Source organism: Oncorhynchus clarkii, chromosome 1 (assembly GCF_045791955.1).
Source record: "Oncorhynchus clarkii lewisi isolate Uvic-CL-2024 chromosome 1, UVic_Ocla_1.0, whole genome shotgun sequence".
NCBI classification, from domain to species: Eukaryota; Metazoa; Chordata; class Actinopteri; order Salmoniformes; family Salmonidae; genus Oncorhynchus; species Oncorhynchus clarkii.
Genome location: NC_092147.1, coordinates 33,184,789 through 33,205,077, shown reverse-complemented (window position 1 = coordinate 33,205,077; position 20,289 = coordinate 33,184,789). Strand labels below are relative to the sequence as shown.

The 20,289-nt window shown below is 42.5% G+C and overlaps 1 protein-coding gene across 16 annotated transcripts in view; it reads right to left on the bottom strand.

Moving 5' to 3' along the window:
• Nucleotides 1-14,936, bottom strand: part of LOC139406126 (C2 domain-containing protein 5-like) — a 52,052-nt gene extending 37,116 nt beyond the window's left edge. For 9 of the 16 annotated variants that reach the window (XM_071148616.1, XM_071148623.1, XM_071148644.1 and 6 more), the window contains exons 1-7: nt 14,614-14,876; nt 7,134-7,242; nt 6,925-7,011; nt 6,600-6,771; nt 5,821-5,916; nt 5,565-5,720; nt 3,567-3,816 (exon numbers count right to left, since the gene is read on the bottom strand). In XM_071148616.1, the coding sequence (XP_071004717.1) occupies nt 3,567-3,816; nt 5,565-5,720; nt 5,821-5,916; nt 6,600-6,771; nt 6,925-7,011; nt 7,134-7,223 (851 nt within the window). In that variant the 5' untranslated portion in view covers nt 7,224-7,242; nt 14,614-14,876. Of the gene's footprint in view, nt 1-1,857; nt 1,980-3,566; nt 3,817-5,564; nt 5,721-5,820; nt 5,917-6,599; nt 6,772-6,924; nt 7,012-7,133; nt 7,243-14,613 lie in introns of all 16 variants that reach the window. The other 7 variants (XM_071148637.1, XM_071148667.1, XM_071148716.1 and 4 more) reach the window with 6 other exon arrangements.
• Between the last annotated feature and the right edge of the window lie 5,353 nt (nt 14,937-20,289).

Genomic DNA, 20,289 nt, shown 5'->3' with positions numbered 1-20,289 from the left:
TCATTCATATATCCTTATGTACATATTCTTTATCCCCTTACACTGTGTATAAGACAGTAGTTTTGGAATTGTTAGTTAGATTACTTGTTGGTTATTACTGCATTGTCGGAACTAGAAGCACAAGCATTTCGCTACACTCGCATTAACATCTGCTAACCATGTGTATGTGACAAATAAAATTTGATTTGATTTGATGTATACAAATTGGTGCACAAAATGTGAGAGAAATAAGCTTTTTGTGCATATGGAACATTTCTGTGATCTTTTATTTCAGCTGATGAAACACGGGACCAACACTTTACATGTAGCGTTGATATTTTTTTACCCCTTTTTTCCCCCCCAATTGTTTTTTTGCCCTTTTTCTCCCCAATTGTGTGGTATCCAATTGGTAGTTACAGTCTTGTCTCATCGCTGCAACTCCCGTACGGACTCAGGAGAGGCCAATGTCGAGAGCCGTGCGTCTTCCGAAACACAACCCAACCAAGCCGCACTGCTCTTGACACAACGCCCACTTAACCTGGAAGCCAGCCGCACCAATGTGTCGGAGGAAACACTGTGCACCTGGCGACCGTGTCAGCGAGCTCTGCGCCCGGTCCGCCACAGGAGTTGCTAGTGCGCGATGGGACAAGGACATCCCTGCCGGCCAAACCCTCCCCTAGTCAATTGTGCACCGGCCCATGGGTCTCCCGGTCATGTTCGGCTGCGACAGAGCCTGGATTCGAACCCAGAATCTCTAGTGGCACAGCTAGCACTGTGATGCAGTGCCTTAGACCACTGCACCACTCGGGAGGCCTCGTTGATATTTTTGTTCAGTATATTTTTTTATATATAAGATTTTCTTTCAGAACTAACAGTCAGGGAGAAACTACATTTCCAAATTTACATGGCATGGGGCCCCCATTGATTTAGTTATAATGTTTAAGTGACTCAGCATAAGAACACTGCATAAGCCATGGCAAAATGTGTAGAATTGCAGGAAATCTGCTTTAAAACAGCAACAGTTTGTCTCTGCGGCCAAGAGGGCTTCTAAAATCTTGGGTCGGAGACCGCACCATTGGCCACACCCACTAACACACTTTCACAACACCCACAATTTAAGCACCATTTTGATCCAGAAAAAAACTTTACCACCGCTGCTGAAAAAAATCCTAAGGGAAACACTGGCAAACAGAATCACAACTGTATCCAACTGAGGAGGAAAGCACGGCAGAAACACACACACACACACAACATGGGCCATACCAACACAACACCAAAGGAATGAGCAGTTTCTTGGAGTGGAATTTTCAATTCACCACCAGAATAGACTGAATTGAAATGGAATTGAGCACAACAGGCTTCCGAGTGACTGCGCCTTGGAGACAAATAAAGTTGACTGAACTAAAACTGGACTAAGACGGGTGCTGAGGAAAGGTGGAAGGGATGGATCTGCTTGGGTGGGTATCTAATGTACAACAGTGGGTGCGGCTCTGCCTGTAGGGGCTCTATGATTGGCTGAGGGCGGCACAGGAAGAGTTTGGGGCTGGATGTCACCATCTTCTCATCTAATGGCAAGGAAGAAGGGGTTCTCCTTGTTACTTGTTTTTTTTAGGAAGGGGGTGGTAATTATCTCTCGTTTCTCTGTCCCTTGCTCTGGCTTTCCCTTTCCACCCCCCTTCACCTCTCTCCTTACATCTCTTTAATAATCTCTCCCTCCCTCCCTATGTACCAGTGAAGACCCATGTAGGAACACAGAAGTTCTGGGACAATATTTCTCTCCCTCAATCCCCTTCTCTCTCTCTCTCACTCTGAACCAGTAACGATCAGCCTTCCTCTTTCCCTCCCTCCTTCACTCTCCCTCTTTTTCTCTGTCCGTACCAGTGAAGACCAGAGTAGGGACAGAGACAGAGAAGTTCTGGGAGTGGGACAGTCTCTGAGAGCTGCAGGTTGAGTGGACAGGGCTGTTGTGGGTGGAGCGACATCCGTGGGCCAGGGGAGACCTGAACCATTCACCACGCAGAGACGGACAGAGTGGACGAATCCAAACGCACACAGCAAGAGAAGAGCCAATCCGTGTGCAGCAAAGGTAGAGAAGAAGAGAAACACAACACACCACAACATTGCAGCAAAGAAAAATAGAGTACAACAAAAGACAAGACAAAATATGAGGTTCTCTACCCCCTCCTTTTGCATTTTAACATGCTGTAGCTAAAGAAAATGCTTGCATCGGGCACCCACCCTACCTCCTTTCATCCCTCCCTCCATTCCCTTTCCATTCCTCTCTGACCATGCACTAGCAGTAACAAGCTCATGCACAGCCCTCAGACATATAACTCATCTAGAACTCACTAGAGAGAGAGAGAGAGAGAGGAGGCGGCTGTACAGGGAGGGGGGCTGTGTGTATGTCCCAGATAAGGAATGTAGCCATGTCACATGATTATAATACACAAACACTAGGGCTGGGCAATACAGCCAAAATATCATATCACAATATTTTTTCCAATTTATTTTATGGTATGACTGTATTTTATGTTTTTGAATAATACAATAACTTTACATGCTTGATGAGTGGTTAATGACATTAGGGTGGCAACACAAATGAAGTGATTTCAATGGGGCTTTCTCCACTCTGTTTTATATTGTTAAATCCAACTTCAAACTAAAAAACATTTAATCAATTTCAGCATTTCCACACTGTGCCATGCAAGGCAGCATGATACGGGCAAAGAATCTAGGCCTAGTTAATTGGTGAACTGTTGGAATCATGGAAATATAATTCTAATTAAATAGTTGGAATATAGTGGGAAGCACAATGAGTACATAGTTGTTTGAACGAATGAATAAGCCGGGGAGGAATTATTGACAGATGACCATAATTGTAATGTTACATTACATGGTTTCTTACCTCATGTAGCAAGCTAGCTAACATATTTATGCTTTGCCTATTCTTCTTTAATTTAGAATACACCGTTGCACAAACAACATGCTTGCTCTGAGTACATTTAGCCCACCAACTAACTTGTGATTAGCATTAGCGGCTAACTTCCTAAGAAATTACAAACTAGCAGACAGTAAGATACACAAACTAATAGTGTACTTATAGAACGCTTGTGGAAAGTAGCATGTCACCAACATCTTGTTGCATCTATCTGACCATGCAGACTGAACAGCAAAAAAATGCTTGTGACTCAGTGGTCAAACAACTGCTCTTTCCTTGTGTGACAGGGGCCAGGGCTTGGTTTGGAAAGCGGCACGCAGCTGGACGATAGGAGAAAGACAACTCAAGTAGCAAACGGAGCAAACTATAAAAACTGACATTACAAGCCCCAGATTTCCCTATCACATTTAACAACACAAGTATTGAAATACCATTATAGGAGGGTAAAGAAAAAATCCAAACCGGTCCGTGCATCAATACCGGTAAATAGTAAAATACAGTATACTGCCCAGCCCTAAAATAGACCAAAAATGTTGAGAGCCCCAAAAACACAAACAGAAGTCAGTACAATGGCAGGAGACAGATACTCTCTCTCCCTCTCTCCCATGCACACACAGGCTCCATGTTCATGCGATTACTCAATACTCACTCTTTGCTGTCCTTGGAAGGAGAGTTGCAGGCATTGGATGTGGGGGCGGTGTTGGGGAGTGTGTGTGTGTTGGTGTGTGTGGTAGTGTTGGGAGCCGTCCCAGGGCTGAGTTTGTCCAGAGTGCAGGCGGTGCCGATGGCTCGGACCACCAGACCTGACTCTCCCTCCAGATCAAAGCACTGCAGGTACCCCACCACCGCATTACCACCCATCTCCAACACTTTCAGACCTATCTTCCTCTGCAGCTCACCTACACACAAACACAAAAGAAGAGAAGGTTTAATTTAATGGAGTGGCTGAGGTTCTGGATTTTCTGGAAACCTGATTTGCCGTGGCTAAGGATACAGAGATTTCTGTTCTTGCAAAGGATTTTTTTTAAACGTAGCTGCTGCTCAGTGCTCCACTGCCGCTTCCCTGTCCTTGACCGGCAATGAACGCCTTTGTCTGGTGTAGCCCGTCAAACTTCCATGCTTCAGTAGGCTATTAAGCATAAGTGCAATTCCATGGTCCTTTTTCAAGAGGGGAGTTGGGCTACATGTTGTACACAAAAAATATGAACATGTTCATACAAACTCGCAGATAGTTTTTTGCCTCAATGCAAAACTCAAGTGGGGAGTTACATGCAGCTATCTAGACAGCATATCAAACACAAGAAAGACAGACAAGCAGTCTAGTTATGTTTTAATCAACATTGCAAACATTGGCTAAGCAGGATGCAGACAGGCAGTCAAAGTAGTAGTGTTCTTTTTCAGCAACTCTGACTAATGGATACAATACGGAAGCAACTTCAAAGATTAGCCTACATCATCACACAAAACTCAGATTGTTTTTGCTCCAATGCAATGTTTAGGGACTGTGTCCTGCTTGTGCACCTGTAATATCCATTACAACAGTCTGAAGGTTGTAGCCTTCATAACGGCCTTGAATGTTCCCTGGGTTTTGATGTAATATGTATAGGGGTAAGGTGACTAAGCATCAGGACATATGATAAACAGAGTAGCAGCAGTGTACATGATGATTGTACGTGAGTGTGTGTAGAGTCAGTATAAATGTGTAAGCATCTTATGTGAGAGCCTCAGGAGTGTATGCGTGCATGAGTGAGTGAGTGTAGAGTCATGCGAGTTTGCATAGAGACACTAACACACAAGTGTCAACGTCAATAATCAGTGTAACCATTTAGTTTCTCTTTTTAGCAGTCTTATCGCTTGGGAATGTTCAGGAGCCTGTTCAGGAGCTTGTTTGGTGTCAGACTTGATCCACCGGTAACGCTTGCCTTGCGGAGGCAGAGTAACAGTCTATGACTTGGGTGGCTGGAGTCGTTAACAATTTTCCAGGCCTTCCTTTCACACCGCTTGATAGGGATGGTGCCAGGTTTCCTCCAGACGTAACGCTTGGCATTCAGGCCAAAGAGTTCAACCTTTGTTTCATCAGACCAGAGAATCGTTTAGGTGCCTTTTGGCAAACTCCAAGCAGGCCGTCATGTGCATTCTACTGAGGAGTGGCTTCCGTCTGGCTACTCTACCACAAAGGCCTGATCGGTAGAGCGCTGCAGAGATGGTTGTCCTTCTGGAAGATGCCTTTCCAAATCATGTCCAATCAATTGAATTTACCACAAGTGGACTCCAAGTTGTAGGATAATCAAGGATGATCAATGGAAACAGGATTTTAAATAAATTAGCAAAGTTCTAAAAACATGTTTTCACTTGGGCATTGTGGGGTATTATGTGTAGATGGATGAGAAAATATAAATGTCATCTATTTTGAATTCAGGCTGTAACAACAAAATGTGGAATAAGCCAAGGGGTAAGAAAACTTTCTGAAGACACGAAAATATCCTCAAATATAAGGGTGACACTCCTGTACTGACGCCTCATAAAACATTTGATCTCATTTCCAAAATGCTGGAGTATAGAGACCAATTAAACATTTTCACTTCACTGAACAAATAAAAACATAGGGGAGTGTATATATAGAGTGTTTGATAGTGGTGCTATGTACCAGACATGAGAGAGATGAGTCTCTGTCGGGCCTCGTTTGAAGCTCTGGGGGTTCTGATGCGGTCAATCCACTGGTACTCTGGGTCCTCGTTCACCACCAGCTCCTCAACAAAGCCATGGACCAGTGCCACACGGTAACACCTCGGGATGGACGTTGCTAACACACAGAGACGTGCATAAACACACACATTATCGTAATTTCTTGTGACTAGACCTCATCTCTACTATAGTACAGCCACATAGCGAACCAGACTCACTGCAGAAGAATTTGACACCACAAGAGGACTGTCTGAAGCGGTTCAGGTCATTGAAGAGATCCACCTTCACCAGAACATTAATCTCCCCTCTGATACCTGCAAGAGAGGAGATCAACAGAAACATTACTACCAGTCAGAAACAGCACCTAACCCTAGAAACCCCAACTCTTCAATAACTCGTTACTGTCCCCTCTGACACCAGGAAGACAGGAACTACATCATCATGACCCAACAGACACAGTTAAAGAACAGCTTTTAGTAAGGCAGTTATTTTTACAGCAGAGAGCAACAACATGCATTAACAGGCTGTTACACAGAGAACACTGTGTGTTCCTTTAGAGTCCTGGCTCTATATCTAACAAGTCCCACTGTAGCCATGCACCTTTTGATGGGGAAGTAAATGACTGACATCATTAGTGTCAGATGGGGTACTATATAACAGACTCAGTGTATAGCATGGTAGATAGTCAAATGGAATGATCTTGTACAATTCCCTGTGATGACTTTTTGACTTTTGATACAAGCTTTCCATCCAAGCTTTTTTTAAAATGTTTATGTATAAGCTTTTAAATTATATCAAAGTAAAAATGTTCCAGTGATGAAGAACTGGATGTCTCATGGTGGGGTGTGCAAAATGGGTCAACTTAGAGCACCTCCATCTTCTGAATGTTTTGGCAATGAGGTGAAAAAAGTCACTTTCTGACCATGGACAAATACATCAAAAAGTGATAGTCAAAAAGTGATTGAAATCAAATAGAAAGACCCTATAAAAAACGCACCGTGTATAGTGTCGTAGATGGGTAACCATCCAGAAATGACAGTAGCAGCCTCGCAGGAGAGCAGAGGGTCGATGTCAATGTAGACCTTCCCTATTGCATCGTTGGCACTGTAAGTGTCATGGTCCAACACTGTGATTTGTAATGGCTCATCCTGTAAGTCCTCATCATCCACCTACAGGAAGGGTGACAAAGTTGATGAAACAAGGATACAGGACTATCATGTTGACTGTAGCATATTTACACTGTAATCCAATGCCATTCACAAATACCTCCTGCAACTAATTTCACAGAGAATAAGTCAAGAAGCCATATCCAGACATTTTACCTCAAATTTGAACCACTCTGAGTTCCACTGTGGGTTAAGTGACTTGGGGAAGACGTCCGTTTTGAAAGTTGTGTTGCCAAACTTGACCTGTAAGAACATCAATGAAGAACACCACAATGCTAGGACTGCAGCACTGGAACACAGTGTATACTGTACGTGTTGAAATGGTTGTAGGATTATGTTGACCTGATGTTTTTCAGGATGCTCACCTCTACAAAGGCATCAGTGAGGTCACTGGCTCTGTCCATGACAGGTAAGTGGCGCCCTGCCACAATCTTAGCTTTCAGCTTCCCCGGCATGATTCAGCTTTGTCTTAACCTGCAGATGCAATAATTAAAAGGTAAATCATTTCAATATTATGCCTAAATAAGAGGTTGTCTGCACTCTTAAGATCATTTTTACTGAAGTGTCTGTTCCAGGTGCGTAGGAGTCAAAATAAGAATACTGGAAGAGATGGAGACCTGCACACTGTCGAAGGAATGTTTAAATCCTTTCATTTATGCACTATGATTTGATGGGCACCAAGATGTTTTAATAAACATCTTTATTTTGCATTCAAGCCTCAGTTTAAAACGTATGATTTTTTCAACAGTGCACGGGTCTCCATCTTTTCCATTATTACAATGCCAACACGTGTACTGTTTACCTGTATTCATCAGACCATGATAAAAGATTAATTCATTAATGAGCTAACAAACCTAAGGTCACACTGCAGTTGTGCTGCTAAGAATGCTGACAGTTCTGTTTGGCCCTGACATGGGCACGTGGTCAGGTGACATAGGTTGCTGACATTTAAAGAGTAGGAATAACTCGAAAAATAGAAAAGTGAGGAGTAAAGAAGTCTCGAGGTATTGCACACCTGAGGTAGAGTACCTTACAATAAGGTGTAGACCACACTATCTACACTGCTCAAAAAAATAAAGGGAACACTAAAATAACATCCTAGATCTGAATGAATGAAATATTCTTATTAAATACTTTTTTCTTTACATAGTTGAATGTGCTAACAACAAAATCACACAAAAATTATCAATGGAAATCAAATTTATAAACCCATGGCGGTCTGGATTTGGAGTCACACTCAAAATTAAAGTGGAAAACCACACTACAGGCTGATCCAACTTTGTAATGTCCTTAAAACAAGTCAAAATGAGGCTCAGTAGTGTGTGTGGCCTCCTCCTGCCTGTATGACCTCCCTACAACGCCTGGGCATGCTCCTGATGAGGTGGCGGATGGTCTCCTGAAGGATCTCCTCCCAGACCTGGACTAAAGCATCCACCAACTCCTGGACAGTCTGTGGTGCAACGTGCAACGTTCTCCACGGCGTCTCCAGACTCTGTCACGTCTGTCACATGTGCTCAGAGTGAACCTGCTTTCATCTGTGAAAAGCACAGGGCGCCAGTGGCGAATGTGCCAATCTTGGTGTTCTCTGGCAAATGCCAAACGTCCTGCATGGTGTTGGGCTGTAAGCACAACCCCCACCTGTGGACGTCGGGCCCTCGTACCACCCTCATGGAGTCTGATTCTGACCGTTTGAGCAGACACATGCACATTTGTGGCCTGCTGGAGGTCATTTTGCAGGGCTCTGGCAGTGCTCCTCCTTGCACAAAGGCGGAGGTAGCGGTCCTGCTGCTGGGTTGTTGCCCTCCTACGGCCTCCTCCACGTCTCCTGATGTACTGGCCTGTCTCCTGGTAGCGCCTCCATGCTCTGGACACTACGCTGACAGACACAGCAAACCTTCTTGCCACAGCTCACATTGATGAGCCATCCTGGATGAGCTGCACTACCTGAGCCACTTGTGTGGGTTGTAGACTCCGTCTCATGCTACCACTAGAGTGAAAGCACCGCCAGCATTCAAAAGTGACCAAAACATCAGTCAGGAAGCATAGGAACTGAGAAGTGGTCTGTGGTCACCACCTGCAGAACCAGAAGTGTGATTGACTTGGAGTTACATTGTGTTGTTTAAGTGTTCCCTTTATTTTTTTGAGCAGTGTATATTATTAGTAGCCGTGTATTTACCACCACAGACCGATGCTGGCACTAAGACCACACTCAACCAACTCTATAAGGCCATAAGCAAACAAGAAAATGCTCATCCAGAAGTGGCGCTCCTAGTGGCCGGGGACTGTAATGCAGGCACATTTAAATCAGTTTTACCAGCATGTCACATGTACAACCAGAGGGGGAAAAAAACTCTAGACCACCTTTACTCCACACATAGATATGCATACAACGCTCTCCATTTGGCAAATCTAACCATAATTCTATCCTCCTGATTCCTGTTCACAAGCTAAAACAGGAAATACCAGTGACTCACAATACGGAAGTGGTCAGATGACGTGGATGCTATGCTACAGGACTGTTTTGCTAGCACAGACTGGAATATGTTCCCGGGATTCATCCAATGGCATTGATGAGTATACCACCTCAGTCATCGGCTTCATCAATAAGTTGCATCGACGACGTCGTCCCCTCAGTGACCGTACGTACATATCCCAAACAGAAGCCATGGATTACAGGCAACATCTGCAACGAGCTAAAGGCTAGAGCTGCCGCTTTCAAGGAGCGAGACACCAATCTGGAAGCTTATAAGAAATCCTCAGACGAACCATAAAACAAGCAAAGCATCAATACAGGATTAAGATTGAATCCTACTACACCAGCTCTGACGTTCGTCGGATGTGGCAGGGCTTAAACTAATATGGACTACAAAGGGAAAGCCAGACGCGAACTGCCCAGTAACGCGAGCCTACTAGACAAGCTAAATGCCTATTATGCTCGCTTCGAGGCAAGCAACACTGAAGCATGCACGAGAGCACCAGCTGTTCTGGACGACTGTGTGATAACGCTCTCAGTAGCCGATGTGATCAAGACCTTTAAAACAGGTCAACATTCACAAAGCCACGTGGCCAGACAGATTACCAGGACTTGTACTCCGAGCATGTGCTGACCAACTGGCAAGTGTCTTCACTGACATTTTTAACCTCTCCCTGACCGAGTCTGTAATACCTACTTCTTTCAAGCAGACCACCATAGTCCCTTGGCCCAAGGAAGTGAAGGTAATCTGCCTAAATGGTTACCCACCCAGTAGCACTCACGTAGGTAGCCATGAAGTGCTTTGAAAGGCTGGTCATGAATTACATCAACAGCACCCTCTCTGATACGCTAGACCCACACCAATTCTCATTCCACCCCAACAGATCCACAGATGACGCTTTCCCACCTGGACAAAAGGAACACCTATGGGAGAATGCTGTTCATTGACTACAGCTCAGCGTTCAACACCATAGCGCCCAGGAAGCGCATCACTAGGATAAGGACCCTGCAACTCATATATAATATATATTTTTTTTTTATAATGACAATTACAACAATACTGAATGAACACTTATTTTAACTTACGGTAATAGAATACATAAATAAAATCAATTTAGTCTCAAATAAATAATGAAACATGTTCAATTTGGTTAAAATAATGCAAAAACACAGTGTTGGAGAAGAAAGTAAAAGTGTAATATCTGCCATGTAAAACAGCTAACGTTTAAGTTCCTTGCTCAGAACATATGAAAGCTGGTGGTTCCTTTTAACATGAGTCTTCAATATTCCCAGTTAAGAAGTTTTAGGTTGTAGTTACTAGAGGTCGACCGATTAATCGGAATGGCCAATTAATTAGGGCCGATTTCAAGTTTTCATAACAATCAGATTTTTTTTTTTTACACATTTATTTAATCTTTATTTAACTAGGCAAGTCAGATTAGAACATTCTTATTTTCAATGACGGCCTAGGAACGAGGCAGAACGACAAATTTTTACCTTATCAGCTCGGGGGATCCAATCTTGCAACCTTGCAGTTAACTAGTCCAAGGCTCTAACCACCTGCCTCACGAGGAGCCTGCCTGTTGCGCGAATGCAGTAAACCAAGGTAATTTGCTAGCTAGCATTAAACTTATCTTATAAAAAAATCAATCAATCAACAACTGTCGGAGCTCCAATGTGTACTTAACCATAAACATCAATGCCTTTTTTTAAATCAATACACAAGTATATATTTTTAAACCTGCCTATTTAGCTAAAAGAAATCCAGGTTAGCAGGCAATATTAACCAGGTGAAATTGTGTCACTTCTCTTGCGTTCATTGCACGCAGAGTCAGGGTATATGCAACAGTTTGGGCCACCTGGCTATTTGCGAACTAATTTGCCAGAATTTTACGTAATTATGACATAACATTGAAGGTTGTGCAATGTAACAAGAATATTTAGACTCATGGATGCCACCCGTTAGATAAAATACAGAACAGAATAAACGTTTAGTTTTCGAGGTGATAGTTTCCGGATTTGACCTAAGGCTCGTATTTCTGTGTGTTTATTATAGTTAAGTCTATGATTTGATATTTGATAGAGCAGTCTGACTGAGGGGTGGTAGGCAGCAGCAGGCTCGTAATAGTCAAAGACATAGTCAACGCGTTATAATTCCTGTAATAACTTGCGGCTGAACTTGAAAGGGGTTCCTTCGTTATTTTACCGTTCATGTCTTCCATAGAGAATGTCTTGATCTACTTCAAATAAGGTCTGTGTTTCGTGCTTAAACCGCCTCTGCGTTTTGATACCCGTGTAAATCTCACGAGGATAAGGTAACGTCATAAATCCACTCTACAAATAAATCCACTCTCTTTTTATCTTCGCTTATATTTAGCCAATATTGAACAGAGTTACCTCAGGGATTCAGGATATAATTGGTGAACATATCGGAAAACGGACAATATTAGCAACATCGGTATCGGTCCGATGTCTAGCGTAACGCCGATGTGCAAAACCGATGTCAACTCAGACATGCATACCTATACAACGTAGGTAAATGTAATGACGCCACGTAAAATTTTGCGCTACACGTGCAACACAGGATTTCTAACCTAGCCTACAATGTTTGCTGTGTGGATCGAGCAGTCAACAAGTCGAGCAGTCATTTGAAAGAGTAAGGAAATTTCAGCGAGACAACTCAAAGGCAAAATCCATTAACTCCAAGATAATGGAATTCATTGCCCTTGACAATAAACCAATCTCTGTGGGTGATGTGGGCTTTCGCGACTGGTCGAGCACCGGTACACACTACCAAGTGAGCAATTTTTCAGATGTTGCCCTACAGGAGTTACACAGTAATAGCGTCACTGCTATTAGATTCACAACATACTATGGAACGCCATTTGGGTCTTTGCGTGTCAAAAAAGATACACTTCAAATAACACTATTTGAAGCATTAAATAAGCTTCAGTTCATGAAAATAAATAGCTAGCCAGCTACGTAACTCTGTTGCCCAAAGCTGACATTATAAGCAGTTAGCTAGCTTCATCTGGCTAGTGAGGCTAGACCGGACCGGGTTATGTGTTGTGAAGCTAGCCACAATAAGGATTAGGCACAATAATGGAATTTGCGGTTGGACTTCAAAACAAAAGTACCTCTTTGAAAGTGATGCATGTGCTAACAATTGGTGGAATCATGCCATATTTAGACTAGATAATGTTAAACAAGGTTGGACTGTGAAGCAATGGAATGGGGTATCAGTCTACTCGGTAACACTAACAGAACACAACTGTGAAGAGTTAATGCAAATATTAGCGCTGTAGCTCTTATCGCCAGACTGTGACTGTGTGAAATCACCTCCCCAGTCAGCCTAGTGTGTGTATTGAGATTCATATTGCACTGTACAGCTTTACCTAAGGATTGGGGATCAATGAAATGGTCTACTCGATACCCAAGCAATTTTTTCCCAATGTCCTCCTCAGAGTTACCAGACTCCAAAACATCCACGCATTATTGTTTTTCCTCAGGAATAGTGTTCAATACACATAGGTTGACAATAAAGGTGGCTCGATTCACAGTTGTTTCAGAGTCCCGCAATAAGAGCTACGATGCTAATGTTCTCTGGGTGTCACTGAGTAGACTGATACCCCATGTCATTGATCCACAATCCATAGGTAAGACTGTACAGTGAAATAAGTATGCCCCCAGCGCAATTTTAAAGTATAATACATCGACTGATTTCAACAGATGTCAAATAGACAAATTGTCTTTTGTTGATTTTATATAAACAACATTCCAACCTCGTTTAGCATTATCTATTCAATTATGGCATAATTCTACTATTTGTATTAATTTGCATCACTGTCAATGACATACTTTATTTTGAAGGCTAACCACATTGTCCACTATTGTGGCTAATCCTTATTGTGGCTAGCTACACATAGATGGGTTCGACCACCATTAATCAAATAAGAACCGTCTTATAAATTAGGGTTATTTTAGATGACACATAGCTATAGCTAGCTACTGAAACAGATGTCGTTTTGCTATGTTTTTGGGGAAGAACATTGTTTGCATCCATGAGCTAGCTAACTTTTTTTTATGACCAGCACTGTAGGTGTGCGAGACAACTTCACCAGCATCATAGCATACGTATCGATGAATCGTTGTGACATGAAATACGAGTGAGTGTAATAAATGTGTAATAACTACGTAAAAAATGTATGAACGTGTTAAATTATTATGTGACGTGCAGTCATATTCAGGTCCTGATTGGTCAAATAGTGTTATTAGACACGTCAAATAGTGTTATTTGACATGTATCTTTTTTGACATGCAAAGACCCAAACGGCGTTCCATAGAAATCCTGGATGAGAATGAAACGACTGAACAACGAAACAGCAAGTAAGTGAAATAAATAGGTTTTGATTATGTTTTGCTGGTAATGGGGACATACGTAAATGCCAACTAAATTACTTTTGGGGCAGTGTGTGTGTGTAACCTTTATTTAACTAGGCAAGTCAGTTAAGAACAAATTCTTATTTACAATGACGGCCTACCCCGGCCAAACCCGGACGACACTGGGCCAACTGTGCGCCACCCTATGGGACTCCCAATCACGGCCGGATGTGATACAGCCTGGATTCAAACCAGGAACTGTAGTGACACCTCTTGCACTGAGATGCAGTGCCTCAGACCAGTCTAATCAAAGCTACTGTAGCTATAAGTGATTTGATGTCATTTTATCTGTGGCCAATGACCTTGAGCCTTCTTGGATGGGCACTTCTATTATAACTCTATGGCAGCACCCAAGGGACTTGAATTTTCGAGCTCTACCCTTAGATTTGGCAGTGAAGTAGTGTCCCCATTGAGTGACAGAACACTGAGCCAATCAAGGAGCAACTAGAAAACATTACCAACCCCTTCGCTCAGTATTTTCCGCTGGCTCCCCCACAGAAATCACCTGCCTGACTCAAGAAAGCAAAAAACAGACCATGTTTGTATGCAGCTTTATTAACTCAATGCCCTAAATAGGTTGAAAAATTCCCTAAATAATGCACATTTTTCAATGATTACTTCAAACTATGGCAAGCAGCTGGGACATATGGTAATATTATGAAACTGGGCTCCATGGTGGATGCAATGAACTAGTTATCAGGAAAAAAACGCACACATATTCGGGTGTCCAGCCCACCAGTAGCTAGCTACAAGTTAGCTAGCGTTACGGCATTGCAGTTGACAGTGACATGCGTAGATAGCCATTTCTGTGCGACCGGGTCGCCCCACAAAATTGACATCTGTTAAAAACAGCATAGGTAGATAACACATTAAGCAAGTTGGCTAGCTATGTCATTAGACGTCAGAGTGTCGTTACCAGGACTATGACTTACGGGAAAGTTGGGGACCCAGTAGCGTTTTTTCAGCTGGACATTGTTGACAGCCCGCGCGCCTGACCTCCGCCTCTCTCCCAAACATGGCAGGAAGGTTATCCTCTCAAAGACCGGGTAGATGTAGCTAATATTCACTATTCGACGCTATATGACAATTCACTGCTACAACTGGGTTACTTCTGTTAAAATGATAATTAGCTAAGCTAATAAAAAAAATACACATTGCTGTTAGCGTCCGGACTGTACGAATGGAAAATGCTAGCGTCTCGTCATTAGCACTAAAAAGTAGTTCCGGGGCACGGCGTTTCGAAATTTTTCACAATAAAAGTCCACTATTCATATTGCCAAAGTAAAAGTGGAGTTGGGATTACTCACTAGGGCAGGGGTATTCAACTCTTACCCTCGAGATCCGGAGCCTACTGGTTGTCTGTTCTACCTGATAATTAATTGTACACACAGGGGCGCATTTAGTGATTTTGGAGGCCCCAATCAGAGGCAAATCTGTAACAGTGTTTGAGGATTATTTTAATCTAGGTTGAGGATGGCAGGGAAATCGTAGATTAAAACCTCATCGATTTTGTCTGTAGAGCACACTTCTGACAAAACAGAATTACGTTTTTTTTCTGCAATGTTGCAAACTAGCATAAAGTAACGTGTGTCATTCCTGGTCTGAAAACAGTGATGGACATAGCAACAACAGACATCATTATTCTTCTTCTTTGGAATTTAACCCCCCCAATTTGACTAATATATATATCGATAATACTTTGTGACACAAAATGGGAAAAGGTAAGAAAAAAATAAATAGAAAAAAAACGTCCAACTAACCTAAAACCCACTACCCCATTCCACTACTTTGACCACATCTGCTCCTGCACCATCCAATCAAAATCTTGCTGCTGGGAGCCAGCCGACCATTCAAACCGGTTTTGCCATTCAAGAGAGGAGTGACAGCAATGTGACTTTGGAGGTATGCCAACGCGAGACTACTACTAAACTAACATATGGAATTGTTTTAAGATGGTCATACCAAGAAAAATGTCTCTTTTTGATTTTGAATTTGAGGACCCCTGGTATGTATAAAATAAATATATTTAAAAATAAAAATAAAAAACGATTTGATGCAACATTGAATTTGGCCTTGGGCCAATAGAAATGCATTGAATAACTGTTTCATACATGGAAAAACTGAGAGCACATTTTTTTTATCAAAAGGAAGCATGTCTTGAAATGTCTGTCCTATATCTGAGAAGTATAAAAAAGCTCAGAAATAAAAAGTTTTTACCATGGAACTACCTGTATACCTTTGACAAAGAAATGCCCTATTCAGTTCCATACATTTTTCAGCCCGGTACCAGGTTACCTTCGGACGATTACCATTACACATTTTGGGGTCGTAGACAAAAATTTTCCATAGAGGAGATGCTTCCATAGAGGCCGATTTTCGAGATGTCTCCAGGTTTGACATACATTGCTGTAGCTCTGCCATCTTTCATCGCAGATGCAGAAGGCTGACATCGGCGGATGCAGTGGATTGAGACCCAGATATTCTAAATAAATCACGAGCAAAGCACACCCACACATCACACCTCCTCCTCCATGCTTCACGGTGTGAATCACACATGTGGAGATTATCCGTTCACCTCCTCTGCATCTCACAAAGACACGGCAGACAGACCAAAGGACAGATTTCCACAGATCTAATGTCCATTGCTCCATTGCTCAGAGGAGACTGTGTGAATCAGGCCTTCATGGTGGAATTGCTGCAAAGAAACCACTACTAAAGGACACCAATTAGGAGTAGAGACTTGCTTGAGCCAAGAAACACGAGCAATGGACATTAGACCGGTGGAAATCTGTCCTTTGATCTGTGGAGTCCGAATTTGAGATTTTTGCCGTGTCTTTGTGAGATGCAGAGTAGGTGAATGGATGATCTCCACATGTGTGGTTCCCACCGTGCAGCATGGAGGAGGAGGTGTGATGGTGTAGGGGTGCTTTGCTGGTGACACTGTCAGTGATTTATTTAGAATTAAAGGCACACTTAACCAGCATGGCTACCACAGCATTCTGCAGTGATACACCATCCCATCTGGTATGCGCTTAGTGGGACTATCATATGTTTTTCAACAGGACAATGACCCAAAAGACACCTCCAGGTTGTGTAAGTGCTATTTTACCAATAATTAGAGTGATGGAGTGTTGCATCAGATGACCTGGCCTCCACATTCACCAGTTTGCTCAGCATATGTGGGAACTCCTTCAAGACTGTTGGAAAAGCATTCCTCAAGAAGCTGATTGAGATAATGCCAAGAGTGTGCAAAGCTGTCATCAAGGGAAAGGGCGGCTACTTTGAAGAATCTAAAATATTAAATATATTTTGATTTTTTTGACACTTTTTTGGTTACTACACGATTCCATATGTGTTATTTCATCGTTTTGATGACTTCACTGTTATTGTACAATGTGGGAAGAAAAAAAAATCATTGAATGAGTAGGTGTTTCCAAACTTTTGACTGGTACTATATGTATACAGTGTCCTCGGAAAGTATTCAGACCCCTTCACTTTTTCCACATTTTGTTACGTTACAGCCTTATTCTAAAATTGATTAAATAAATAAAAATCCTCAGCAATCTACACATAACACCCCATAACGACGAAGTAAAAACAGTTTTTTGAAATTTTAGCAAATTAAAAATAGAAAACAGAAATACCTTTTTACGTAAGTATTCTGACCCTTTGCTATGAGACTTGAAATTGAGCAAAGGTGCATCCTGTTTCCATTGATCATCCTTGAGATGTTTCGACAACTTGATTCGAGTGCTAAAATTCAATTGATTGCACATGATTTGGAAAGGCACACACCTGTCTATATAAGGTCCCACAGTTGACAGTGCATGTCAGAGCAAAAACCAAGCCATGAGCTCTGAGACAGGATTGTGTCGAAGCACAGATCTGGGAAGGGTACCAACAAATGTCTGTAGCATTTAAGGTCCCCAAGAACACAGTGGCTTCCATCATTCTTAAATGGAAGAAGAACAGAACCACGAAGACTCTTCCTAGAGCTGGCTGCCCAGCCAAACTGAGCAATCGGGGGAAAAGGGTCTTGGTCAGAGAGGTGACCAAGAACCCAATGGTCACTCTGACAGAGCTTTAGAGTTCCTCTGTGAATATGGGAGAACCTTCCAGAAGAAAACCATCTCTACAGCACTCCACCAATCAGGCCTTTATGGTAGAGTGGCCAGATGGAAGCCACTCCTCAGTAAATGGCACATGACCGCTTGGAGTTTGCCAGACCACGAGAAACAAGATTCTCTGGTCTGATGAAACCAAGATTGAAATCTGGTCTATTGCCAGGTGTCATATCTGGAGGAAACCGGGCACCATCCCTAAAGTACACAGAGATCGTTGATGAAAACCGTATACAGAGCACTCAGGACCTCAGACTGGGGCGATGGTTCACCTTCCAACAGGACAACGACCCTAAGCACACAGCCAAGACAATGCAGGAGTGGCTTCGGGACAAGTCTCTGAATGTCCTTGAGTGGCCCAGCCAGAGCCCGGACTTGAACCCGATTGAACATCTGTGTAGAGACCTGAAAATAGCTGTGCAGCAACACTCCCCATCCAACCTGACAAAGCTTGAGAGGATCTGCAGAGAAGAATGGGAGAAACTCCCCAAATACAGGTGGCACACCACAAGTTTGTAGTGTCATACCTAAGAAAACTCAAGGCTGTAATAGCTGCCAAAGGTGCTTCAACAAAGTACTTAGTAAAGGGTCTGAATACTTATGTAAATGTAATATTTCAGTTTTTGCTTTGTCATTATGGGGTGTTGTGTGTAGATTGACGAGGGGAAAAAAAACTATTTAATCAATTTCAGAATAAGGCTGTAACCTAACAAAAACGTGGGAAAAGGCAAGGGGTCTGAATACTTTCCAAAGGCACTGCATATATATATATATATATATATATATATATATATATATTTAACAAACAAAAATTATCTTCTGCCTAAATGGTAAATCTGCCATTGTGCACACGCCTGGTGTTCCAGATCTAAATCAGTCCCTGATTAGAGGTGAACAATGTAAAAACACAGTGGAACTGGCTTCGAAGACCAGAGTGGAATTTGAGGGCACTAGAGTCTGTAAAATCTACACTGAACAAAAATATAAATGCAACATGCAACAATTTCAAAGATTTTACTGAGTTACAGTTCATAGAAGGTATTCAGTCAATTGAAATAAATTCATTAAGCCCGCATCTATGGATTTTACATGACTGGGAATACAGCTATGTATCTGTTGGTCAGAGATACCCTTAAAAAATGGTAGGGGCATGGATCAGAAAAGCAGTCAGTATCTGGTGTGACCACCGCATGCCACGCGACACATCTTCACATTGAATTGATCAGGCTGTTGATTGTGGCCTATGGATTGTTGTCCCTCTCCTCTTCAATGGCTGTGCAAAGTTGCTGGATATTGGCATGAACTGGAACACGATCCAGAGCATCCCAAATATGCTCAATGGGTGAGATATCTGGTGAGTATGCAGGCCATGGAAGAACTGGGACATTTTCAGCTTCCAGGAATTGTGTACAGATTCTTGCAACCCGATGCCTTGAAATATCATGCTGAAACATAAGTTGTTGGTGGATAAATGGCACGACAATGGGCCTCAGAACCTCGTCACAGTATCTCTGTGCATTGAAATTGCCATAGATCAAATGCAATTGTGTTCGATGCCATACACGCTGTCTGCCATCTGCTCGGTACAGTTGAAACCAGGATTAATCTATGAAAATCACACTTCTCCAGCACGCCAGTGGCCATCGAATGTGAGCATTTGCCCACTGAAGTCTTTTACGACGCCAAACTGTACTCAGGTCAAGACCCTGGTGAGGACTACGAGCACACAGATGAGCTTCCCTGAGACGGTTTTTGAGAGTTTGTTCAGAAATTCTTTGGTTGTGCAAACCCACAATTTCATCAGCTGTCCTGGTGGCTGACCTCAGATGATCCCGCAGGTGAAGAAGCCGGATGTGGAGGTCCTGGGCTGGCGTGGTTACGTGCGGTCTGTGGTTATGAGGTCGGTTGGAAGTACTGCCAAATTCTCTAAAACAACTTTGGAGGCGACTTATGGTAGAGAAATTAACATTCATTCTGGTGCACAATCCTGCATTCAGCATGCCTATTGCACATTCACTTAACTTGCGACATCTGTGGAATTGTGTTGTGTGATAAAACTGCACATTTTAGAGTGGCCTTTTATTTTTCCCAGCAGAAGGTGCACCTGTGTAATGATCATGCCGTTTAGTCTGCTTCTTGATATGCCACGACTGTCAGGTGGATTGATTATCTTGGCAAAGGAGAAATTCTCACTAACAGATATGTAAACACATTTTCCACAAAATTTGAGAGAAATAAGCTTTTTGTGCGTATGGAACATTTCTGGGATCTTTTATTTCAGCTCATGAAACATGGGAGCAACACTTTGCATGTTGCGTTTATATTTTTGTTCAGTGTACTGTATATAATGGTGTTATTTCATGAGAAACTGAGGTCTATATGTTCTGCAACACATTCTACTTCACCTACGCAATTGGTCCCTGTAGCAACGGATAATGCAATTAAATGCCAATAATGTAATAGCTGCTAATAATGTAATAACATTTG